At 41.7% G+C, this 20,483-nt stretch overlaps 2 protein-coding genes across 6 annotated transcripts in view; both read left to right on the top strand.

Moving 5' to 3' along the window:
* Positions 1-1,161: 1,161 nt before the first annotated feature.
* The window catches only part of UBOX5 (U-box domain containing 5), a 48,035-nt gene continuing 28,713 nt past the window's right edge, over positions 1,162-20,483 (top strand). For 4 of the 5 annotated variants that reach the window (XM_055432518.2, XM_055432525.2, XM_055432547.2 and 1 more), the window contains exon 1: positions 2,992-3,102. The gene's annotated coding sequence lies outside the window, so the exon portion shown is untranslated. Of the gene's footprint in view, positions 1,279-2,991; positions 3,103-20,483 lie in introns of those variants that run through there. The other variant, XM_055432532.2, reaches the window with a different exon arrangement.
* Positions 1,247-18,500, top strand: FASTKD5 (FASTK mitochondrial RNA regulator 5). The gene is made up of 3 exons (XM_055432512.2): positions 1,247-1,278; positions 2,995-3,102; positions 8,291-18,500. Exon 3 carries the CDS (start codon positions 8,328-8,330, stop codon positions 10,770-10,772), a length of 2,445 nt encoding a protein of 814 aa, XP_055288487.2. The 5' UTR covers positions 1,247-1,278; positions 2,995-3,102; positions 8,291-8,327; the 3' UTR covers positions 10,773-18,500.

Genomic DNA, 20,483 nt, shown 5'->3' with positions numbered 1-20,483 from the left:
AGCAGCAGCAGCAGCAAGTGTCAGAGATGTTGGTTCATGAAGGACCTAGATTTCTCATCCTCCTCCCATCCTTTGCATGTGTTCCCTCCATGCCACAAGGCAGCAGTCACAGTTCTGTGAAGTGCCTGAGGCAGCAGCACTTTATCAAAAAAGTAAACGCTTTCCCAGAACCTTCACACCATCCTTCCCTTAGAATTTTTTTCTTCCCCTTTTTTTTTTCCTTCCCTTTAAATTTTGTGGGCTGGAACTGAGTCAGGTGCTCTTCCTACTTCAAGGGAGGCTGAGAAGTTGAGTATTTGGCAAAGAGGAAGGGGATTGTCATAGCTGCTGAGGAGCAATTACGGTTTATTTCATCTCCTAGGCTCGTTCTCGGTTCTGCTGGCAAGGACGGTCATAATCAGCAACTCGGTGATCTGGCTCCAGTGAGAGAACCTTCTCTGAGAAAGGGTGTCAGTGGTCGAGGGCCTCAAATGCGCACCCTGAGGCAAACAGTGCCCTCCACAGAGCTCAGGAGTTGGGATGCCAGGCTGGCCCCTCGCAGTGAAGTGTCCTCCTTACATTGGTTTTGTTTACCTGTCAGGATGGTGCCCTGGAGGGAGCACCATTTCTCAGGTCCCCCTCACAGCCCTTTAAGGCACCGACGAGGTGTGACCACCCTGATCAGCAGTCTCCAGTGCCTACTAGTAAGGGCTGTCTGCTGCCAAGTCCTCCTGGAAGTCTCCAGAGTCTCTTCCCTGACTAATTGTCCATACTCACTCAGGTGTGAGCCCCGCTACTTGAGGAGGTGGAGGATCACCCTGGCTCATCTGCCAAAGCTCTGGCCGCCTCAACCAGCTCCTCAAATCCATTTCTCCTAACAGGTTCGTCTATCCATTACTAACTCTCCTCCTGAGAGCACTCTGTGCAGACGAGAAATCTGGCTTAGAGAATTTACAGGACTTCGCCAAGGCCATAAAATACCCTGAGTAGCGGTTTGAGATTCGAACCTGTAACTAGGCTATTCAGTGACTTCCAGAGCGATCCATCCACTGCGGTGTTTTCCCTCCGCAGGTCCTGACTCCGCAGTGACGTCTTCCTGTGGAAAAATGTCCTTGGAAAACGCTGACAGAGTTTTTTGAGCCTCGGCCGCACCCGTCACTCGATCATCAACCGGAAGTATCAGGCAGTTCACCGGAAGTGGGGGCTGTGAGGCCAGCGTGAAGCCGGAGAAATCTTCGTGGTTCCGCAGCCTGCGAGAGTGGCGAGTGCTGTTGCGTCGCTCGCACTCGCCAAGCTCAGGTGAGTGACGGCGGCCGGGGAGGAGGCCGTGGCGGCGCTCCCTGCCGAGTTGGGCCGCGCTTCCAGGCCTGAGTTGCGGGCACCTGTGCTAGGCCCAGCTCTAGGGAGAACCTCGGAGACCTGGAGTCCTGTGGCCTTTGGTAAGCGGCTTATGGCTCACATGCTAAAGAATCTGCCTGCAGTGTAGGAGACCTGGGTTCAATCCCTGGGTCGGGAGGATCCTCTGGAGAAAAGGTTGACAAACCACTTCAGTATTCTTGCCTAGAGAATTGCATGGACAGAGGAGCCTAGCAGGCTACAGTCCATGGGGTCGCAAAGAGTCGGACAGATCTAAACGACTACCACTACCATTTCTTCCTTGTACCTTGATTTTTCCTCTGTGAGACGAATAACAGTACTTGTTTCACAAGACTTTTGTGAGAACGTAGTGAAATATTTTGCCGCTCCTCTTATCCCACTTCAATGTATGCGATTCACCAGGAAATTTGGAGTTTCGGAGTCTGTAAGTCTGGGGTGGGGCCCGAGGTTCTGCGTTTCTCACCGTTTTCCAGGTGAGGTTGATGCTGCTGCTCCGCAGGCTGCACTTTGAGAAGCAAGGCCCTGCGGCATTTGCTTAAGACCTGGGACCCGTTGAGCCTTCAGTAAATAACAATACGAGATATACACCCCCCCCCTTTTTTTAAACAGATAGTTTCTGGTTGCACAAGCCTAAGGATATTATGGGTATCTCCCTCCGTTTTTTTATATCCGGGGATAAGAAAAATAATTGCCATTTTTCTTTCTATACAAATCATGACACAGCTCTTCTCTCCTAACTCAGGGAGCGTTGGGTCCTCTCCATACCAGTTATATTCATGGGCCTCCTCAGGTGATGCTTCATTGCCCACTTAGTGCAGACTCTTGGAGGTTCTTCATCCTGTAGAGTTGGAGCCAAGTGCTTTAGCACCAACATGGCTAACGTCTGTGCTTTAGTCATTGTTGCTGATGGAATCTGAATTTATGTTTTCTGTACTTTACTCACATTCTGTGAGTCGCCTAGATTTGTGACTCAGTGCTCTGAATGGCCTTAGACAAGCTCTGGGATGAATTTGCTACTGCCTGGTAGACCGGAATAAAATTGAAAAACTCCATGCTACATAATACAATTGAGAAAACAAGGCATTTGGCAGTTATGCAGGCCTAATTTAATTTGTCAGTATGGTTTTCTTCCCCATTCATCAGTTTCAGGTCCCCAGTAAGGCCTTATCATTCACCATGCAAATAAGTCGACTTTGATACCAAAGAATTCTGATGTTTCCCCTTCACTTTTCTGAAATACCATACTATGCAGTCTTGCAAATATAGGAAAACTGATAAAATCAAATGTTTAGTTGTGCTAAAAGTGATAGGTACTTGAACTATTAATTTGGAAATGTTTTCACATGATTGTGGATGCAGATACTTTACCTGTCGGGATTTTGTCAATCCTCTCATAGACTCCAGTGCTGAGAGAAAATCAGTTTTTTGTTTTTTTAATTCTCAGGGCTATTCAACACATTATTTGATAAGATGGAAGTGGAGTTTGAAGTATCCATTTATTTTGTGGTAATTTTATAATTTTATCAGGACATAAGTGGGTTAAATTTTTCTAGCAAAAGAATCAAATCGGAATTAAGAGATGAGATCTGGTATCTGGTAAATTAAATATGCTGAGGGTGTCATATACTTAATCTACAGTTAGCATGGCTGCCTTCCTCCGCCTGGCTCCCCTTCTCTAACTTCTGGACTGTAGTTTAAAGCGAAGCTATTCGGCCTTGCCCAGACCTGTACCTGGAAGGTGGAAAGGTAAGATTTCTCGCTCTTGTGAAATCACAGCATTCAGGGTGGTTTGGGCAGTGTCTTTCAGAACAGCCATGGTTGGTCCAGTGATGTCTGAGGCTCCACTCTGGTTCTTTAGGACCCCTAAAGAGGAGATGGGGAGGGGAATATCCTTGGGGCATTTATGCTAGGAAAGGGACTTTGTGAAATGATGTCGCGTAAATTTGAACCTTTAGAGGAGACATGAGGAGTTAACCAATTGGGCATCTCTTAGCGTTCTCTTTTAAGCTTCCTTATGGATTCTTTGGGAACCCTTAAATAAGGAGGAACTAACTCTCCTATGTGTTTGTCTTTAGGCAAAACATCCTGGCCTCTTTTTCTTTGTAGTGCCTTTTCTCCCCACTCTTCTGCTTTATTGATTCTATATCTTCCTTGTGTTTCTTCCCTTTCCTTCTCTACACTACTTAATACTCATCTTCTAAAGTGGTTGTGTTTCATTTCTGTATACGTAGATATAGTGTCTCTGCTAAAAGTTGCATGGCAAAAAAGTGAGTAGCTACTGTTTGCCATTTGCAGTTTGTGTCTGCATGGCTCTAAGATTAGTTTGTCATCGTTCATTACTGGGCATCCATAGAGAAGTTCTACAGACAGTAGGAAATGCTTGTACTGGAAATAACTTTTCAACCTTTTTCTTGAGTATTTATGTTACTTTATTCACTGATTGTCTTCTTGAAGAACAATTTCTTGTTAGAACATCCTATTTGTAAATTTAATTTTTTTCAAAGTTATATGTGTGCATGGCTTATATAGTTAAATTCCATGGTGGCACCGTGGTTAGGATTTGGAACTTTCACTGCCCAGGGCGCAGGTTCAATCCCTGGTTCAAGAACTAAGATTCCATAAGCCACATGGCGTGGCCAGAAAAAAAAAAGGCAAATAGTTTGACAGATCTTATAACACTAAATATTAATTCCATTTTTGTTCTCCAGAGACACTTTTCAACTGTTTGTGTGTTTCTTTTGGTATTCATTGGTGTACTTTAAATAAATAACATTTGTGTTTCTCTTTCTTGATTTCTAGGACATCTCTGTGTCCATAAAATCTTTTGACTTCATTGTTATGGACTTGGATGCTCTAGGTCTCATGTATTACTGCTCAGTTTCCCTCTTCCCCACTTCCCTTCCCTTTAACCTCCCAGTATAGTTTGCTCAAAATTTTTGTTTAAATGGATATTCAGGGTTTTTGTTAGATTATGTAAATATTATTTACAGCTGAGCAAGGAGTGTAATATAACAATTCTTATCTTGCACAACTGTTTTGTATTCTTTGGCGTTAATAATTTTTGTTGCTGTTATTGGCTAGGTTTTCCATCTACCTATTACTTATTGGCTCAGTGGTAAAGAAGTCACCTGCCAATGCAGGAGCTGTGGGTTTGATCCCTGGGTTGGGAAGATCCCCTGGAGAAGGAAATGGCAACCCACTCCCATGTTCTTAGCTGGGAAATCCCATGGACTGAGGAGTCTGGCAGGCTACAGTCCATGAGGTTGCAAAAGAGTCGGACACAACAACTTAGTGACTGAACAACAAATTACTTGTTTATCCTCAGATTATACATCAGAAATGTCAGTCTCCTCTCCTGTGTAATATCCATCTCTTCTAGCATAAATTAGTTGCTCTTTGTGTCTGCTCACAGCTGTAGTCCTGGAATCTTTATCATTTTTCGTGGGGTTTCTCTTTACTTCCATTCTATGTTGAACTGTAAATTCTGGATTCCATATCTCTCTTGCCGACTTTCACATCTTCAATTATGATAGTTCTCTTTACCTTGATACTGGGGCATCTTGTAAACATTCCTTCATGTAGATTTTTGTCTTTGATGTCTTCTTTTTGTTCTTTTTATAAGTAGTAATTACTAGTGATAGCTAGGATCTTAGACTGTTGAAGGTATGAGGGGCTTTTGAGCTTACCTAACCCTCCAGTTCTAACACTCCAGCTTCCTGGCACCTGGAAACCCTATAGATTATTTGGGGGTCCTCCCCACCCTCCTGTCTGAAATCTGACTTCCGTTTTTGTCTCTCCAATACACTAGCAATGTGGGATTTGGAATCAGATAATCTTTGATGTCAAACCCCATTTTGTCCCTTAGCTGTGTAATCTTCACCGGGTTTCTTAATCTTGTGAAGACTCTTTTTCCTTATCAACAATATGGAGATAATAAAACCCACCTTGCAAAAAGGTAAGAATTGGAACTGATGCAGATGAAACTGCTTATTCAAGGCTTGACACAGTGGAGACCCTAAGACAGTTGTGGCTCTTGTTCTTGTGGGATGCTAGTTCCCAGACCAGGGATCCAACCTGCAACTCCTGCATTGGACGCATGGGGTCTTGATCATTGGACCACCAGGAAAGTCCCTTAGCCTGTGTTTTTGCAAATCAGAAAGAGCCACATAATTCAAAACACTGGATCTATACCAATCAAACATAGATGATCCTGGAAATGGTTCTTCATTTCTGGACCACGTACAGTAATCTTATTAAGTAATCTTAGATAATATTAATTGAAGTAACTTAAATAATGTGCTTTTAAAGTTGTTTTAGTTATAAAAGTATTTGTTAAATTAATCCATGTATTCTTCTATTTAACAGTTTTAATCCTACTAAAAAGGAAAAAAAGTTAATTTGTCAAAGGTGTAGCAGAAAGTCTCCTATCAGCTATATACTTTCCTTTTATATAGGTGTATTTTAAGTGATGTCACTTGTTCTATTTGTTCCACCGACTATTTGTATAAGTCTTTCCATGTGTTTATGCCTGACACATGCTTATTCTGTAAACCAGGTTACTCCTTCTGAAAAGACATGGATTTTCAGTTTTTTTGTTATTATAAAAAAAAATTGTCTTTTTATTAAAGTTATTTCTTCAGATCTAGTTCTCAAGATGAGAAGGAGGACTTTGAACAATTGCTTTAATTGGACGTTACCCTGACCTAAATTTAGATTACAGGTTCCAAAACAGTTATTCTTAAAAGCCTTGTTATGTCAACTAAAGAGTTCCATTACTTGCTTTCTCCTTTGTTCCCACCATACCTGAGCTGCAGTATTAATTGAGATTCCGTTTTGAGGCATAAATCTTTATCATGTAAATGTTAAAAAAAAAAATCACTTCAGTACTATTTTCCTGATGTCTTCTAATTTTTAAAAAGTTGGCCATTTGCATTCATAGGAGTAAGCTAATGGTCTATAGCAAACTTTTTCCATAAAGGGCCAGATAGTAAATATTTTATGCTTTGCAAGCCATATATTCTCTGCCAGAATTACTCAACTCTGCTCTTGTAGTGAGAATGCAGCCATAGACAGCATTTAAAGCATTTAACAAATAGCCTGGCTATGTTAAAACAGATGAGGGTTGGATTTGGGCTCTGGGCCATAGTTTGCTAACATCTGATCTATAGCATCTGGACCTACAGATTGAAACTTGGTGGGAGAATGGTCCACAGGCCACATTATGGAACTAAGTGTATAAAGATTTGGTATGAAAGAATTCTGTTCTGGTTCACAAAGAAATTAGGAGCATACCTTCCTGCCATCCCGAGAAGCCTGTGTGGCTGGGCTACTTGAAAAAAGCCTCTAACCTGCCCTGCAGTCCTCTATTTCTTATGCTACGGGCTCCGGAAGGAAGGGACTGACAGGGGAGTTGCTTAGGCATTTCAGAAAGTCATTCTGGCACCCTCAGAACCTTCATGGGATATTCCGCATCATGAGCCATGTCTGGTTCATATCTTGGCATCTTAGGGCTCCCTGAGTTTTGCTTGTGAGGCTTTGGCATTTCTCAAGCAGAAGGCGAGACAGTAAGCATTGAAAGCAAGAGTATGGCAGAGTCATTTTCATAGCCTGTCATGGTTTCTGCTGTAGAAGAAAAGTAGAACTTGTGCTGCTCGCAGGCAGAATAATCAACACCTGACTCACTGGAAGCATTGCTAATATGCCTTCTCCAGAGGAAAGCTCTGCTGCTCCCCTTGTTGTCAGCAGGGCAGCTGCATGAATTGGTGTTCCCTGAGCCCAGCTTTGAAATGCTGTTTGTGTCTCACCCATGAAATGACAGTGATCAGGGCCTAGGCCTTCTACCCTCCCCCACCAAAGTGCTTGAGTTTTTTGGGGTTGGTTTTTTTTTGTGGGGGGGGTATCGAGTAGCTGAATTTCTCTTTTTGATTTTTATTGGAGTATAGTTGCTTTACAATGTTGTGTTAGTTTCTGCCGTACAGCAAAATGAATCAGTTAATATGTGTACATATAGCCCCTCTGTTTTAGTTTTCCTTCCCATTTAGGTCACCACAGAGCATTGAGTAGAGTTCCCTGTGCCATACAGTAGGTTCTCATTAGTTATCTATTTTATACATATTATTGTATATATTTCACTCCCAGTCTCTCAATTCCTTCCATCCCCCACTCCCCCGACCTCGGTATCCATAAATTTGTTCTCTACGTCTGTCTCTCTGTTTTTCCTTTGCAAATAAACCCATCTGTATGTACCATTTTTCTGGATTCCACATATAAGTGATACTATATGACATTTGTTTTTCTGTTTCTGACTTACTTCACCTGTATGACTGTCTCTAGGTCTATCCACATCTCTGTAAATGGTACTATTTCATTCCTTGTGAGTGAGTTTTCAAGTTTACTTCCCAAGTAAATGACTACTCTGCGATAGTGATTCAGACTCTTGTAGGCCTTGAAAGAAGTATAGGCATCTTCTACAAGGTACAGAAGTAGCATTAAAACAACTAAATTCTGTAATCAAAAGGAGGAACGGGGAGGGGGGTTATTGTGGGTATAATTGTGCTGATATCAAAGAGGTGGAATAGATTGCTTACTTCTGTTTGTTTTCTTTTTGGAAATCTGCTTTTCTCATTCCTGTTGGATTTTAGTGCAACAACTGTCTCTAACTGTAAAGAAAGTCTGGCCAGAGGACAGGAAATTTAAACTGAGGAGCAGTCCAAGGAACTGCTCAATGATACCCTAGGTTTGGGGTTTTCCTGTGCCTTTATGCAGGGTACATAGGGTTTTTCCTTGATGTATGCTGTCTTGTGGTTTGGGCATTCACTAACATTGAACTTACTTGAGTGGAGAGTGGTATAGTTTTAATCCATGTCTTATAGTATGTAAATTTTGATATTAAGATAGGTGGAAGCCACTTATTCTTCATCTACCCTTTTTTCAGTATCTGGCACCAATTCTGGCCCAGTCATTTGTGATCCATGGCTCTTGTGATATGCCGAAGATTTCCAGGCACTTTCTGTGGAACACCTTCCCAACCAGCTCTAATCAAGAACCATATAAACAAGAAATTGCTTGGTCAGACATGTGAGGACTGTGCTCTGACTGCTAGAATGATTAGTATTGACACCAGAATGGCAGCCATTCTCCAGCTGTTAAAACCTGTAAGATATTGGACATTTTGCAGTCCTTTTACCTACAGTGCAACCCAAAGTGTGGCATGGTGGAATATGAGAAGCTACATGTGGCACAAAGGACAGGACTCTCCAGCAAACAGCTTCTGCCGTCCTGCTGGAAAAGTTAACGTTTGTAGCACCTCTGCTTCTTGGAGGATTCTGACAACCGGCAATACCCTCCCAGGTTTGGAATTCAGCAGGGCTTCTGCCTCTAAGGCCAGCACTTTGAACCTGCACTCACCCAGGGCCATGAGAATTGACGAAGAGGATATAGAAACTTTTGATTCCCTTGAAGACCCTCGAGTTTTCCTCCAGCTAAGACCAGAATATCAGCTTCATAGCTATAACAGATCTGAGACTTGTCAACCTCTGTCAGTTTCAGAAGGTGAACTAATTTTGCACAAAGTCACCGTTTATCAAGATAATCTCCATCCTGAAATTATTGTTGACTATTTGTGTAAGCTGAGTTCTTTGCCTGCAGAGCAACATCCTGTTTTGCTGTCCAGTACCAGCTTTGCTCTGCTCTGCCAGCTGAGTGTGAAAAACATACATCTCTTTGATGCCCCAGATCTGATCAGAGTTTTGAAAGCTTTTGTCAGTTTAGGAATTCCTCATTCCCATTCAATGCTAGATGTGTTTGAAACAAACTTTTGCCATAAGGTATGGGAAATGAGTCTGGATCAACTTCTCTTGGTGGCTGACCTCTGGCGGTACTTGGGACGCAGAGTACCTCGATTTTTAAAGATCTTTTTTAGTTATCTTAATTTGCACTGGAAAGATCTATCCTTGTCCCAGCTGACTCACTTAATTTATATTATAGGTGAAAGTCGTCAGGCACCTCAGGATCTAATGCAAAAACTGGAATCATTGATCCTCAAGTATATAGATTTGATCAATTTAGAAGAGGTTGGTACAGTCTGTTTGGGGTTTTTTAAATCGAGTAGTAGTCTCTCTGAATTTGTCATGCGAAAATTTGGAGATCTGGCTTGTGCTGACATGCAGCATCTGAGTAGTTATGCCTTAGTGAATATTCTTAAAATGTTCCGTTTCACTCATGTGGATCACGTAAATTTCATGAAGCAATTTGGACAGATTGCTCCTCAGCGAATTCCTTCCCTGGGAGTTCAGGGTGTCATGCACCTGACTCTTGCCTGCTCAGCATTACGCTTCCTGGATGAAAGGGTAATGAATGCTGTGGCTGCTTCTTTACCTCCTAGGGTAGCATACTGTCGAAGTAAAGATGTTGCCAAGATTCTGTGGTCATTTGGAACTCTGAATTATAAGCCTCCCAATGCAGAAGAGTTTTATTCTAGCCTGATAAATGAGATTCACAGAAAGATGCTTGAGTTCAATCGATACCCAGAACACCTGCTCACGTGCTTGCTGGGCCTGGCATTCTCTGAGTACTTTCCAGTAGAGCTCATAGATTTCGCTTTGAGTCCAGGGTTTGTCAGGTTAGCCCAGGAGAGAAGTAAGTTTGAGGTCACCAAGGAGCTGTATACTCTTGATGGTACAGTTGGCATTGAATGTCCAGATTACAGAGGCAATCGTCTTAGTTCTCAGCTTCAACAAGAGGGGTCAGAATTGCTATGGAATTTAGCAAGGAAAGATATGAACTCAAAACCTGAATTCCTAGAAGCTCTCTTTTTACTTGAGACCATGTTGGGTGGGCCCCAGTATGTTAAACACCATATGATTTTGCCTCATACCCGATCTTCTGATTTAGAGGTTCAGCTTGATGTTGACATGAAGCCATTACCATTTAACAGAGAAGCCATACCAGTTGAAGATGTAGCCAAGTTAAGGCTTAAGCATGTGGGAGTCAGCCTTACCGATGATTTGATGAATCAGCTACTAAAAGGGAAATCAAGAGGGCATTCCCAGGGGGAAATTGAGTCAGACAATGGGCAGCAGCCCTTGAAATTAGAGGAGGAGATGGCTAAACCTGTGGGAGGTTCCCTTTGCAATAAGGTAGACAGATTGGGGGACGTGGAGATGGCTGTCCTATCCCCCCCGACCTGCTTGCAGGCCCCACGAGTGAAGCTGGCTATTCAGTTGACAAACAGGAACCAGTATTGCTATGGTTCCAGGAATCTGCTCGGACTGCATAATATGAAGAGGCGGCAGCTGAATCAACTTGGGTACCGTGTGGTGGAGTTATCTCACTGGGAATGGCTTCCACTACTGAAACGAACTCGCTTAGAAAAACTGGCATTTCTCCATGAGAAGGTGTTCACCTCTGCTCTCTGAAGGACCTTCAGGGTCATTTCTCCTCATAAATGCTGTAGATGTGCACTGTACCAGGTTTTGTGAAAGCCAGAATGTAGATTTGGTAATAAAATCACCTGTTGAGATTAAATTGTACCGTGTCTGTGGCAGATAGAAGCTAGTGTACATTACTGTGAATTAATTATAACTTGGTCCAGTTGTATGAGTTACTGCTAATTTGTACAGGTAAATAATAAACATCTTTTTTTTTTTGTAATTAATTTATTTTTTATTGGAGGCAAATTATTTTACAATATTATATTGGTTGGTTTTGCCATACATTGATATGAATTTGCCCCGGGTTTACATAAGTTCCCCCTCCTGAACCCCCCTCCCACCTCCCTCCTCCCTTTATCCTCCCTCTGGGTCATCCCTGCATGCCAGCCCCGAGCATCCTATAACATGCATTGACCCTGAACTAGTGATTCGTTTCACATATGACAACATATGTGTTTCAATGCCATTCTCCCAAATCATCCCACCCTCACCCTCTCCCATAGAGTCCCAAAGACTGTTCTAAACATCTTAAAGTATGGTCAAAAAACTCATTTTCCTTTCTGTTTACTCTCTCATCTCGTGATTGCTTTGAATTTTTAGGATAAAAGTATAGTCAGGCATTGTCTAAAGCTAATTTTTGAAAAATGGTTTTCTTCTATTTTGTTTTAAAGTAAGAATCTTCTACAGCTTATCTTGTACGTCATAGTTTTTCCCCCATGCATGTTTTCTTCACACCTCCTAGATTAAAGTCCTTTTCATTTTCCTTTAGATTTGGTTGGTTCCTGTTTTAAAGAGCCATTTCAGAATTAGCTTAATATCGTCCCCTTACCTCCCTCTTCTGCATTTCTACTTCTCTTGCATAATTCTCCCTAATCCCTCTCCGAGGAATATTTTCTTCCTAAAATTGGACCTAGGAGAGTAGAATTATATGAGTGCCTGTTGGGCCAGTGGTTCCCAAATCTGATGACCAGGTAGAAGAATGTTTTTCATGGCAAGCAGCTCCAACAAGAAGGAAATGTATTACTCCCATAATAGGAAGTCTAGAGAGATTCAGGTTTGTATTAGAGCCACAGACATAAGAAGAATGTGTATATGTGAGAAACTTAATACAAGTAACTTTTATAAATGCTTGAGGTCTATGAAAAACTTTTAAAATGGACTCCTCCCACTGTTATTTAGGTTTCCCCTCAAAGGTCACTTCCCCATCCATGCTAACTAAAGCTACCCCCATTGGCCTTTGATCATGCTGTGTCACCTTCAGGTTTGTTTTCCCCATTGCATTCAACATTAACAAGTTATTCTTTTTTTATTTGTTGGTTTACCTGTTGGAAAGTAGGCCCTTGAGTTAACTTTGTGTAGAATTTATCTCCAGTGCCTAGGACAGTGGGTCCTAGTACATACTAATGTTCAGTGAGTGATCAGGGAATTAAGAATGGTTGGGCGTTGCTGGAGAGTTGGGTGTAGAAGGAAGGGAGAGGGTGGGGCTAGAGAGAGAGAGAATATCTGGGTAACAGAAGCCTATGACCTTGCTAAAGAGCCTAGGTTTACAGGGGCTGGAGTGCCTCTGAAGGGTCCTAAGTCAGGGAGTATTTGGACAGATTCATGTTTTAGAAATGTTAGGGGAAAAGCAGGACAGAACTAGATTGAGGGGTGGGGATGTGTGAGATAAGGAGACTATTTCACAGATGTGTGCAGGAGCTCATGTGAGAGATGCTGAAGGCCAAAAGTATGAAAATGGAAAGTTTAAATTTCAAAGATGTTTGGGAGGGGAAAAGACCACAACTTGCTAATTAATTGGTTTGGGGAATGAAAATGAGGATTTTAGTGCCTAGACTGATAGAGAGTCATCGACTAAAATTGAGACAAAAGCAGGACACATGTTTGGGTAAAGAGTTAATGCTGAGACTGCCCTGGTAATGCTGAGGTGGGCCTCTGGGCAGAATGGTTTAGGCTGGAGTCTCAACTGGGCATGAGGTCAGATGGCAAGAACCATGAGTAAAATTGCCTAGGACAGGTGGAAAGTAGGTTATTGCAGGTAGGGCGGGAAAAGATGACCAAGAGTAGAATACCAGGACTTAAAGGAAGGTCAAAGCAAAGAGATCCAGTGATAAAGACAGATAATCAGTCAGGAAAAAATAGGGGTATAGAAGTAAGTCTGGTCTCTCCAAGACCACTCACTAGAGAAAATCTTAGTTTATTATAGTGAAAGGATGCAGATTAAAAACGGTAAAAGAAAAGGGACATAGTATAGTATCTAGGAGAGACAACTCACAAGCTTTCAGTTGTCTTTTTCCATTAGAGACATACAGACAGCTCTTAATCCCAGCAGTGATGTTTGCCAACACTTACAGATATTGCCAGTCAGGGAAGCTCAGGTCTTGGTGTGCAGGTCAGTCTTATAGACATGAAGTGAGTGCCCACACAGTTTACCTTAGTACTCAGTCCCCAGCCCCTCAAGACATTCAGCTTATTACAGCAAAAGGCTTCCACCATAAATTACATTGTTAGTGTAAACTAACTGGTGTTTACCTTGGGTGTGGCCCAAGATCTTAAGTAAAAGTGAAGTCACTCAGTTGTGTCTGTGATCCCAGCCTACCAGGATCCTCCGTCCATGGGATTTTCCAGGCAAGAGTACTGGAGTGGGTTGCCATTTCCTTCTCCAGGGAATTTTCCCGACACAGGGATCAAACCTAGGTCTCCCACACTGTAGGCAGACACTTCACCGCCTGAGCCACCAGGGCCCTCAAGGCCCAAGGTCTTAGGTGTATATAAGACAGTCTTATCAGGCACAGTATTCCAAAGGCTTAGAGATTATCCCTCAGGACATTTCTTTGCAATGTGAAGGACTTGAATACTCCAAACCTACTGAGTTAACCTTTCACTGCACAGAAACCAAGGGTTAAGTATACTTCAGAAAGGAAAGGGTATGTATCCTCAGTTCCTCGGAAGAGAAAATTAAGGCAAGAACTAGAAAATCTTGAATCAGTTTAGCAAATTGGATATCAGTGATGACCTTAACTATAGCAATTTGTTTTTATTTATTTATTTTGACTGTGCTAGGTCTTCGTTGTGCTCAGGCTTTTCTCTAGTTGTGGCAGGCGGGGGGGCTACTCTCTAGTTGCGGTGCTCAGGCTTCTCACTGCCGTGACTTCTCTTATTGCACAGCACAGGCTCAATAGTTGTGATGCATGGGCTTAGTTACTCCGCAGCAGATGGGATCTTCCCAGATCAGAGATTGAATCCTTGTCTCCTGAGCCACTAGGAAAGCCCATCTATAGCAATTTGAATTGCATTGTCATGGAAAAAGCCAGATTGCACACCTGTTGAAGGAATGGATTACAAATATGAGGCAATACCTTGAGAACCTTGAAGGGATGGGGAAACGAGCAGAATTTACAATGGGACTAGAATTGCCAGATAAATTCCAGTATGCCCAATTAAATTTGACTTTCAGATAAACAATGAATAACATTTTCTAAAATGTACATAAAATTGGCTATTTTAAACAGTGTACAGTTCAGTGATGTTTAGTACCTTGATAGTATTGTGTAGCCTGTCATCTCTAATTCCAGAGCATTTTCTTCACCCCCAAAGGAAACGCTATACCCTTTTAGCAATCGCTCCACATTTCCCCCTTTCTCAGACCCTGACAGCCACTAATCTTTGTCTCTATGGATTTGCATACATGGATATTTTGTATAAATGGAATTGTACGATATACAGCTTTCTGTGTCTGACTTCTTCTACTTACCATAATATTTTCAGGGTTCATTGATACTATAGCATGTTGTTGTTTAGTTGTTAAGCTATGCGTGACTCTTTGCAGCCCTATGGACTGTAGCCCGTCAGGCTCCTCTGTCCATGGGATTTCCCAAGCAAGAATACTGGAGTGGGTTGCCATTTCCTCTCCAAGGGATCTTCCTGACCCAGGTATTGAACCTGTGTCTCCTGCATTGACTTGAATTCATTACCACTGAGCCACCTGGGAAGCCTATCATAGCATGTACTAGTACTTCATTCCTTTTTATGGCCGAATAATATTTTGTTGTGTAAATACACAATATCTGATTTATCTGTTCATCAGTTGATGGACATTGTGTTTTTTTTCCCCTTTTAGCTGTTGTGAGTAGTGCTGCTGTAAATTAGTTCAGTTCAATTCAGTTGCTCAGGCATGTCCGAATCTTCATGGCCCCATGGACTGCATCACACCAGGCTTCCCTGTCTATCACCAACTCCCAGGGCTTGCTCAAACTCATGTCCATTGAGTCAGTGATGCCATCCAACCATCTCCTCTATCATCCCCTTCTTCTGCCTTTAATCTTTCCCAGCTTCTGGTTTCTAATGAGTCAGCTTTTTGCATCAGGTGGCCAAAGTATCGGAGCTTCAGTTTCAGCATCAGTCCTTCTAGTGAATATTCAGGACTGATTTATTTTAGGATGGACTGGTTTGATCTCCTTTCTGTCCAAGGGATTCTCAAGGGTCTTTTCCAACACCACAGTTCAAAAGCATTAGTTCTTTGGCTCTCAGCCTTCTTTATGATCCAACTTTTATATCTATACATGACTACTAGAAAAACCATAGCTTTGACTATATGGACGTTTTTTGGTAATGTAGTATATCTGCTTTTTAATATGCTGTCTAGGTTCAGTTCAGTTCAGTCGCTCAGTCGTGTCCGACTCTTTGCAACCCCATGAATCACAGCACGCCAGGCCTCCCGGTCCATCACCAACTCCCGGAGTTCGCTCAAACTCATGTCCATCGAGTCAGTGATGCCATCCAGCCATCTCATTCTCTGTCATCCCCTTCTCCTCCCGCCCCCAGTCCCTCCCAGCATGAGTGCTATTGTGCGGTAGTTTGAGCATTCTTTGGCATTGCCTTTCTTTGGGATTGGAATGAAAACTGACCTTTTCCAGTCCTGTAGCCACTGCTGAGTTTTCCAGATTTGCTGGCATATTCAGTGCAGCACTTTCACAGCATCATCTTTCAGTATTTGAAATAGCTCAACTGAAATTCCATCACCTCCACTAGCTTTGTTTGTAGTGATGCTTTCTAAGGCCCACTTGATTTCACATTCCAAGATGTCTGGCTCTAGGTGAGTGAGCTGTCTAGGTTAGTCATAGCTTTTCTTCCAAGGAGCAAATGTCTTTTAATTTCATGGCTATAGTCACCATCTGCAGTGATTTTGGAGCCCAAGAAAATAAAGTCTGTCACTGTTTCCATTGTTTCCCCATCTATTTTCCGTGAAGTGATGGGACCATATGCCATGATCTTAGTTCTTTACATGTTGAGTTTTAAGCCCACTTTTTCACTCTCCTCTTTCACTTTAATCAAGAGCCTCTTTAGTTCCTCCTCACTTTATGCCATAAGGGTGATGTCATCTGCATATCTGAGGTTATTGATATTTTTCCCAGCAATCTTGATTGCCGCTTGTGCTTCATCCAGCCTGGCATTTTACATGGTGTACTCTGCATATAAGTTAAATAAGCAGAGTGACAATATACATCCTTGACGTACTCCTTTCCCAATTTGGTACCAACCCATTGTTCCATGTCCGGTTCTAACTGTTGCTTCTTAACCTGCATACAGATTTCTCAAGAGGCAGGTCAGGTAGTCTGGTATTCCCATCTCTTTAAGAATTTTCCACAGTTTGTTGTGATCCACACAGTCAAAGGCTTTGGCGTAATCTATAAAGCTGAAGTAGATGTTTTTCTGGAACTCTCTTGCTTTTTCTACGATCCAACGGACATTGGCAATTTGATCTCTGGTTCCTCTGCCTTTTCTAAATCCAGCTTGAACATCCAGAACTTCTTGGTTCATGTACAGTTGAAACCTTGCTTGGAGAATTTTGAGCATTACTTTGCTAATATGTGAAATGAGTGCACCTGTATGATAGTTTGAACATTCTTTGACATTGCCTTTCTTTGGGATTGGAATGAAAACTGATCTTTTCCAGTCTTGTGTCCGCTGCTGAGTTTTCCAAATTTGCTGCCATACTGAGTGCAGCACTTTCACAGCATCATCTTTTAGAATTTGAAATAGCTCAGCTGGAGTTCCATCACCTCCAACTAGCTTTGTTCATAGTGATGCCTCCTGAGGCCCACTTGACTTCACATATCGGGATGTCTGGGTCTAGGTGAGTGATCACACTATCATGGTTATCTGGGTCATTAAGATCTTCTTTATATAGTTCTGTGTATTGGGCTTCCCTGACAGATCAGTTGATAAAGAATCCACCTGCAGTGGAGGAGACTCTGGTTAGATTCCTGAGTCAGGAAGATCCGCTGGAGAAGGGATAGGCTACCCACTCCAGTATTCTTGGATTTCCCTTGTGGCTCAGCTTTTAAAGAATCTGCCTGCAATGTGGGAGACCTGGGTTCAATCCCTGGGTTGGGAAGATTCCCTGGAGAAGGGAAAGGCTACCCACTCTAGTATCCTGGCCTGGAGAATTCCATGGACTATATACTCCATGGGGTCACAAAGAATCGGACATGATGAGCAGCTTTCACTTTCTTTGTATTCTTGCCACCTCTTAATATCTTCTGGCTACGCAGTCCAGTATTCTGGCCTAGAGAATTCCATGGACTGTATATAGTCCATGGGGTCACAAAGGGTCAGACACGACTGAACGACTTTCACTTTTCACTTTGCATGAAATGTACCCTTGGTATTCTGATTTTCTTGAAGAGATCTCTGATCTTTCCCATTCTGTTGTTTTCCTCTATTTCTTTGCATTGATCACTGAAGAAGGCTTACTTACTTAACCTCTCCTTGCTGTTGTTTGGAACTGTGCATTCAGATGGGTATACCTTTCCTTTTCTCCTTTGCCTTTCTCTTCTCTTCTTTTCTAAGCCATTTGTAAGGCCTCCTCAGACAACCATTTTGCCTTTTTGCATTTCTTTTTCTTGGGGATGATTTTGATCAATGCCTCCTGTACAGTGTCCATAGTTCTTCAGGCACTTTGTCTATCAGATATGCTGATAGACAGCTCTATCAGCTGTTTTGAATATTTACATATAAATTTTTGTTTGAATACCTGTTTTCAGTGTTTTTAAGTATGTAGAAGTGAAATTGCTGGGTCATATATTAATTCTGTATGTAACTTATTGAGGAACCTCCAGACTTCCATGGTGGCTATACCATTTTACATTCCTAGTACCTCAGAATATACTAGGGTTCCAGTTTCTCCACATCTTAGCTATTTGAAAAAATAGCCATTCTAGTGTATGTGAAGTGATATCTCATTGTGGTTTTGATTTGCATTGGGGTAGGAGGAGACGGGGATGACAGAGAATGAGATGGCTGGATGGCATCACCGACTCGATGGACATGAGTTTGAGTGAACTCCGGGAGTTGGTGATGGACAGGGAGGCCTGGCATGCTGTGGTTCATGGGGTCACAAAGAGTCAGACACAACTGAGTGACTGAATTGAACTGAACTGAACTGAGGGACTCATAATGTTTAGTATCTTTTCAATCTTAATATCAAATCTTCTAGCCCATGAACACAGGATGTCTTTCTGTTTACTTGGTTCTTTAATTTCTTTCAACAACACTTTATATTAATAGTTTTCAGTGTACAAGTTTTGTACCTTCTCAGTTAAATTTATCCCTAAGTATTATTTTTGATGCTATACTGAATGGAATTTTCTCATGTTCTTATATGAATTGCTGATTGCTAGTGTATAAAAATACAACTGATTTACTCTGCGTCTTTACTTAATTATTTTATTAGCTATTTTAAGTGGGTGTGTGTATATTCTCTATGATTTTTCTATATATGGGATCTTGTCATCTGTGTATATAGTTTTACTTGTTCCTTTCTACTTTGGATACCTTTTAATTTCATTTTCTCCCTAATTGCTCTAAGTAGAACTTCTAGTACAAAACTGCAGAGAAGACACTGGCAAGCCACTCCAGTACTCTTGCCTAGAAAATCCCATGGATGGAGGAGCCTGGTAGGCTGCAGTCCGTGGGGTCGCTTAAGGGTCGGACACGACTGAGCGAGTTCACTTCCACTTTTCACTTTCACACATTGGAGAAGGAAATGGCAACCCACTCCAGTGTTCTTGCCAGGAGAATCCCAGGGATGGGGGAGCCTGGTGGGCTTCCGTCTATGGGGTCGCACAGAGTCGGACACGACTGAAGTGACTTAGCAGCAGCAGCAGCAGCAGTACAAAATTGAATTGTAGTGGTGAAAGCAGGCATCCTTGTTTTATTCCAGATCTTAGAGGGGATGCTTTCAGTCGAAATTTCACTATAGAGTATGATATTAGACCCCATGGATTTTTCATAAATGCCCTTTACTGTATTGAGGAAATTCTATTCATAGTTTGCTGAATGTGCAATAAATAATTTTTTAATGTAAGTATGTCCCAAGTAGTACATGGAGCATTCTTACACTAAACAAATTATCAACCAGAAAAATCCATTTTTATCCAAATTTATCCAAATTTCATATTTAAGTCGACATTTAAATTTTTTATTTGCTAAATTGATAACCTTAAGAAGGACAAGGCTGGATTCTTTTCAAGTGGTCAATGGAGACAGAAGAGACTTTAATGTTATTTGCATATTGAGGAGAGGATCCAATAGTCAGAGATAAGTTTAAGATTCAAGAGAGGCAGAAACAGATGGAATAAGGCCCTGGAGGGGAAGGACAGAGTTAGGGTCAGATTTGTACATGAAGAGCTTGGCTGCCTTACCTGGGTTCCCACGTAAGTTTTCTGACACTGCTATTAAGGTGCTAAGTAAATAGTATTAGAACCATTTGCCCATCTCTGCCTTGTTTTGATCCTACAAATTTTTTAAGAGTAAAAACTGTGTCCACTTGTGCCTAGCAGTGTACCTTGTGCACATATTAAGCTCTTGAAGATTGCTCCAAGTATATAACGTTGCAAGTTTCTTTTGGACTTACACCTGTGTTCTGGCCTTCCTGTGTCTGAGACAGCTGTCTTTTATTTTAACTAGCTCTAAGAGAAATGAACACAAGTCAGATTTTTTACTGAGATGGACAAGTAACTCAATTTAGAAATTATAACAAGTAAGATTGCTACAAGTATATAACATTGCAAGCTTCTTTTGGACTTACACCTGTGTTCTGGCCTTCCTGTGTCTGAGACAGCTGTCTTTTATTTTAACTAGCTATAAGAGAAATGAGCACAAGTCAGATTTTTTACTTAGATGGACAAGTAACTCAATTTAGAAATTATAACAAGTATTGTACTTCTTTAAAGGCTGAAGTGCCCAATTTATAAAATTGCTCAGTGCATTGGTATTCCACCCACTCTTTGAGGCTAAATGCTTTTCTCTTATTTGACAGGTAGTCTTTTCTTTTTTTATATTCTGTAACCTGTTTGAGCCTAGTCTTTAAAATATGTGTATCTGCCAGAATTACTTTCCATTACATTTTCACGAAACTCAAAAATCAGTTTGTATAACTCAGCTATGGCAACTTCTTTGTAAGCCAAAGGAAGATATACAGGTGTTCAGAAAGTGTCATGGTCACCTTATTCTCTTCTAAATTATCCCTCCACACTTCCCTACTGCTAGGTTTTGAGTCTTCAGCAACAAAAAAAGTTGCTTGGCTGCTCTAAGGAAACACAGAAACCTTTGAGATAGATGACCAGTTTGTCCCAGTTTGCTTGGGACTTTCCTGTTTTTAGCACTGAAAATTCCACTTTCTGAACAGACCATATG

The sequence above is a fragment of the Moschus berezovskii genome, chromosome 15, assembly GCF_049115385.1.
Source record: "Moschus berezovskii isolate FMDL1 chromosome 15, NW_MosBer_1.0, whole genome shotgun sequence".
Taxonomy (NCBI): domain Eukaryota; kingdom Metazoa; phylum Chordata; class Mammalia; order Artiodactyla; family Moschidae; genus Moschus; species Moschus berezovskii.
Note: the sequence above shows the minus strand (reverse complement) of the source record. Positions and strands in the feature narration are given on the sequence as shown.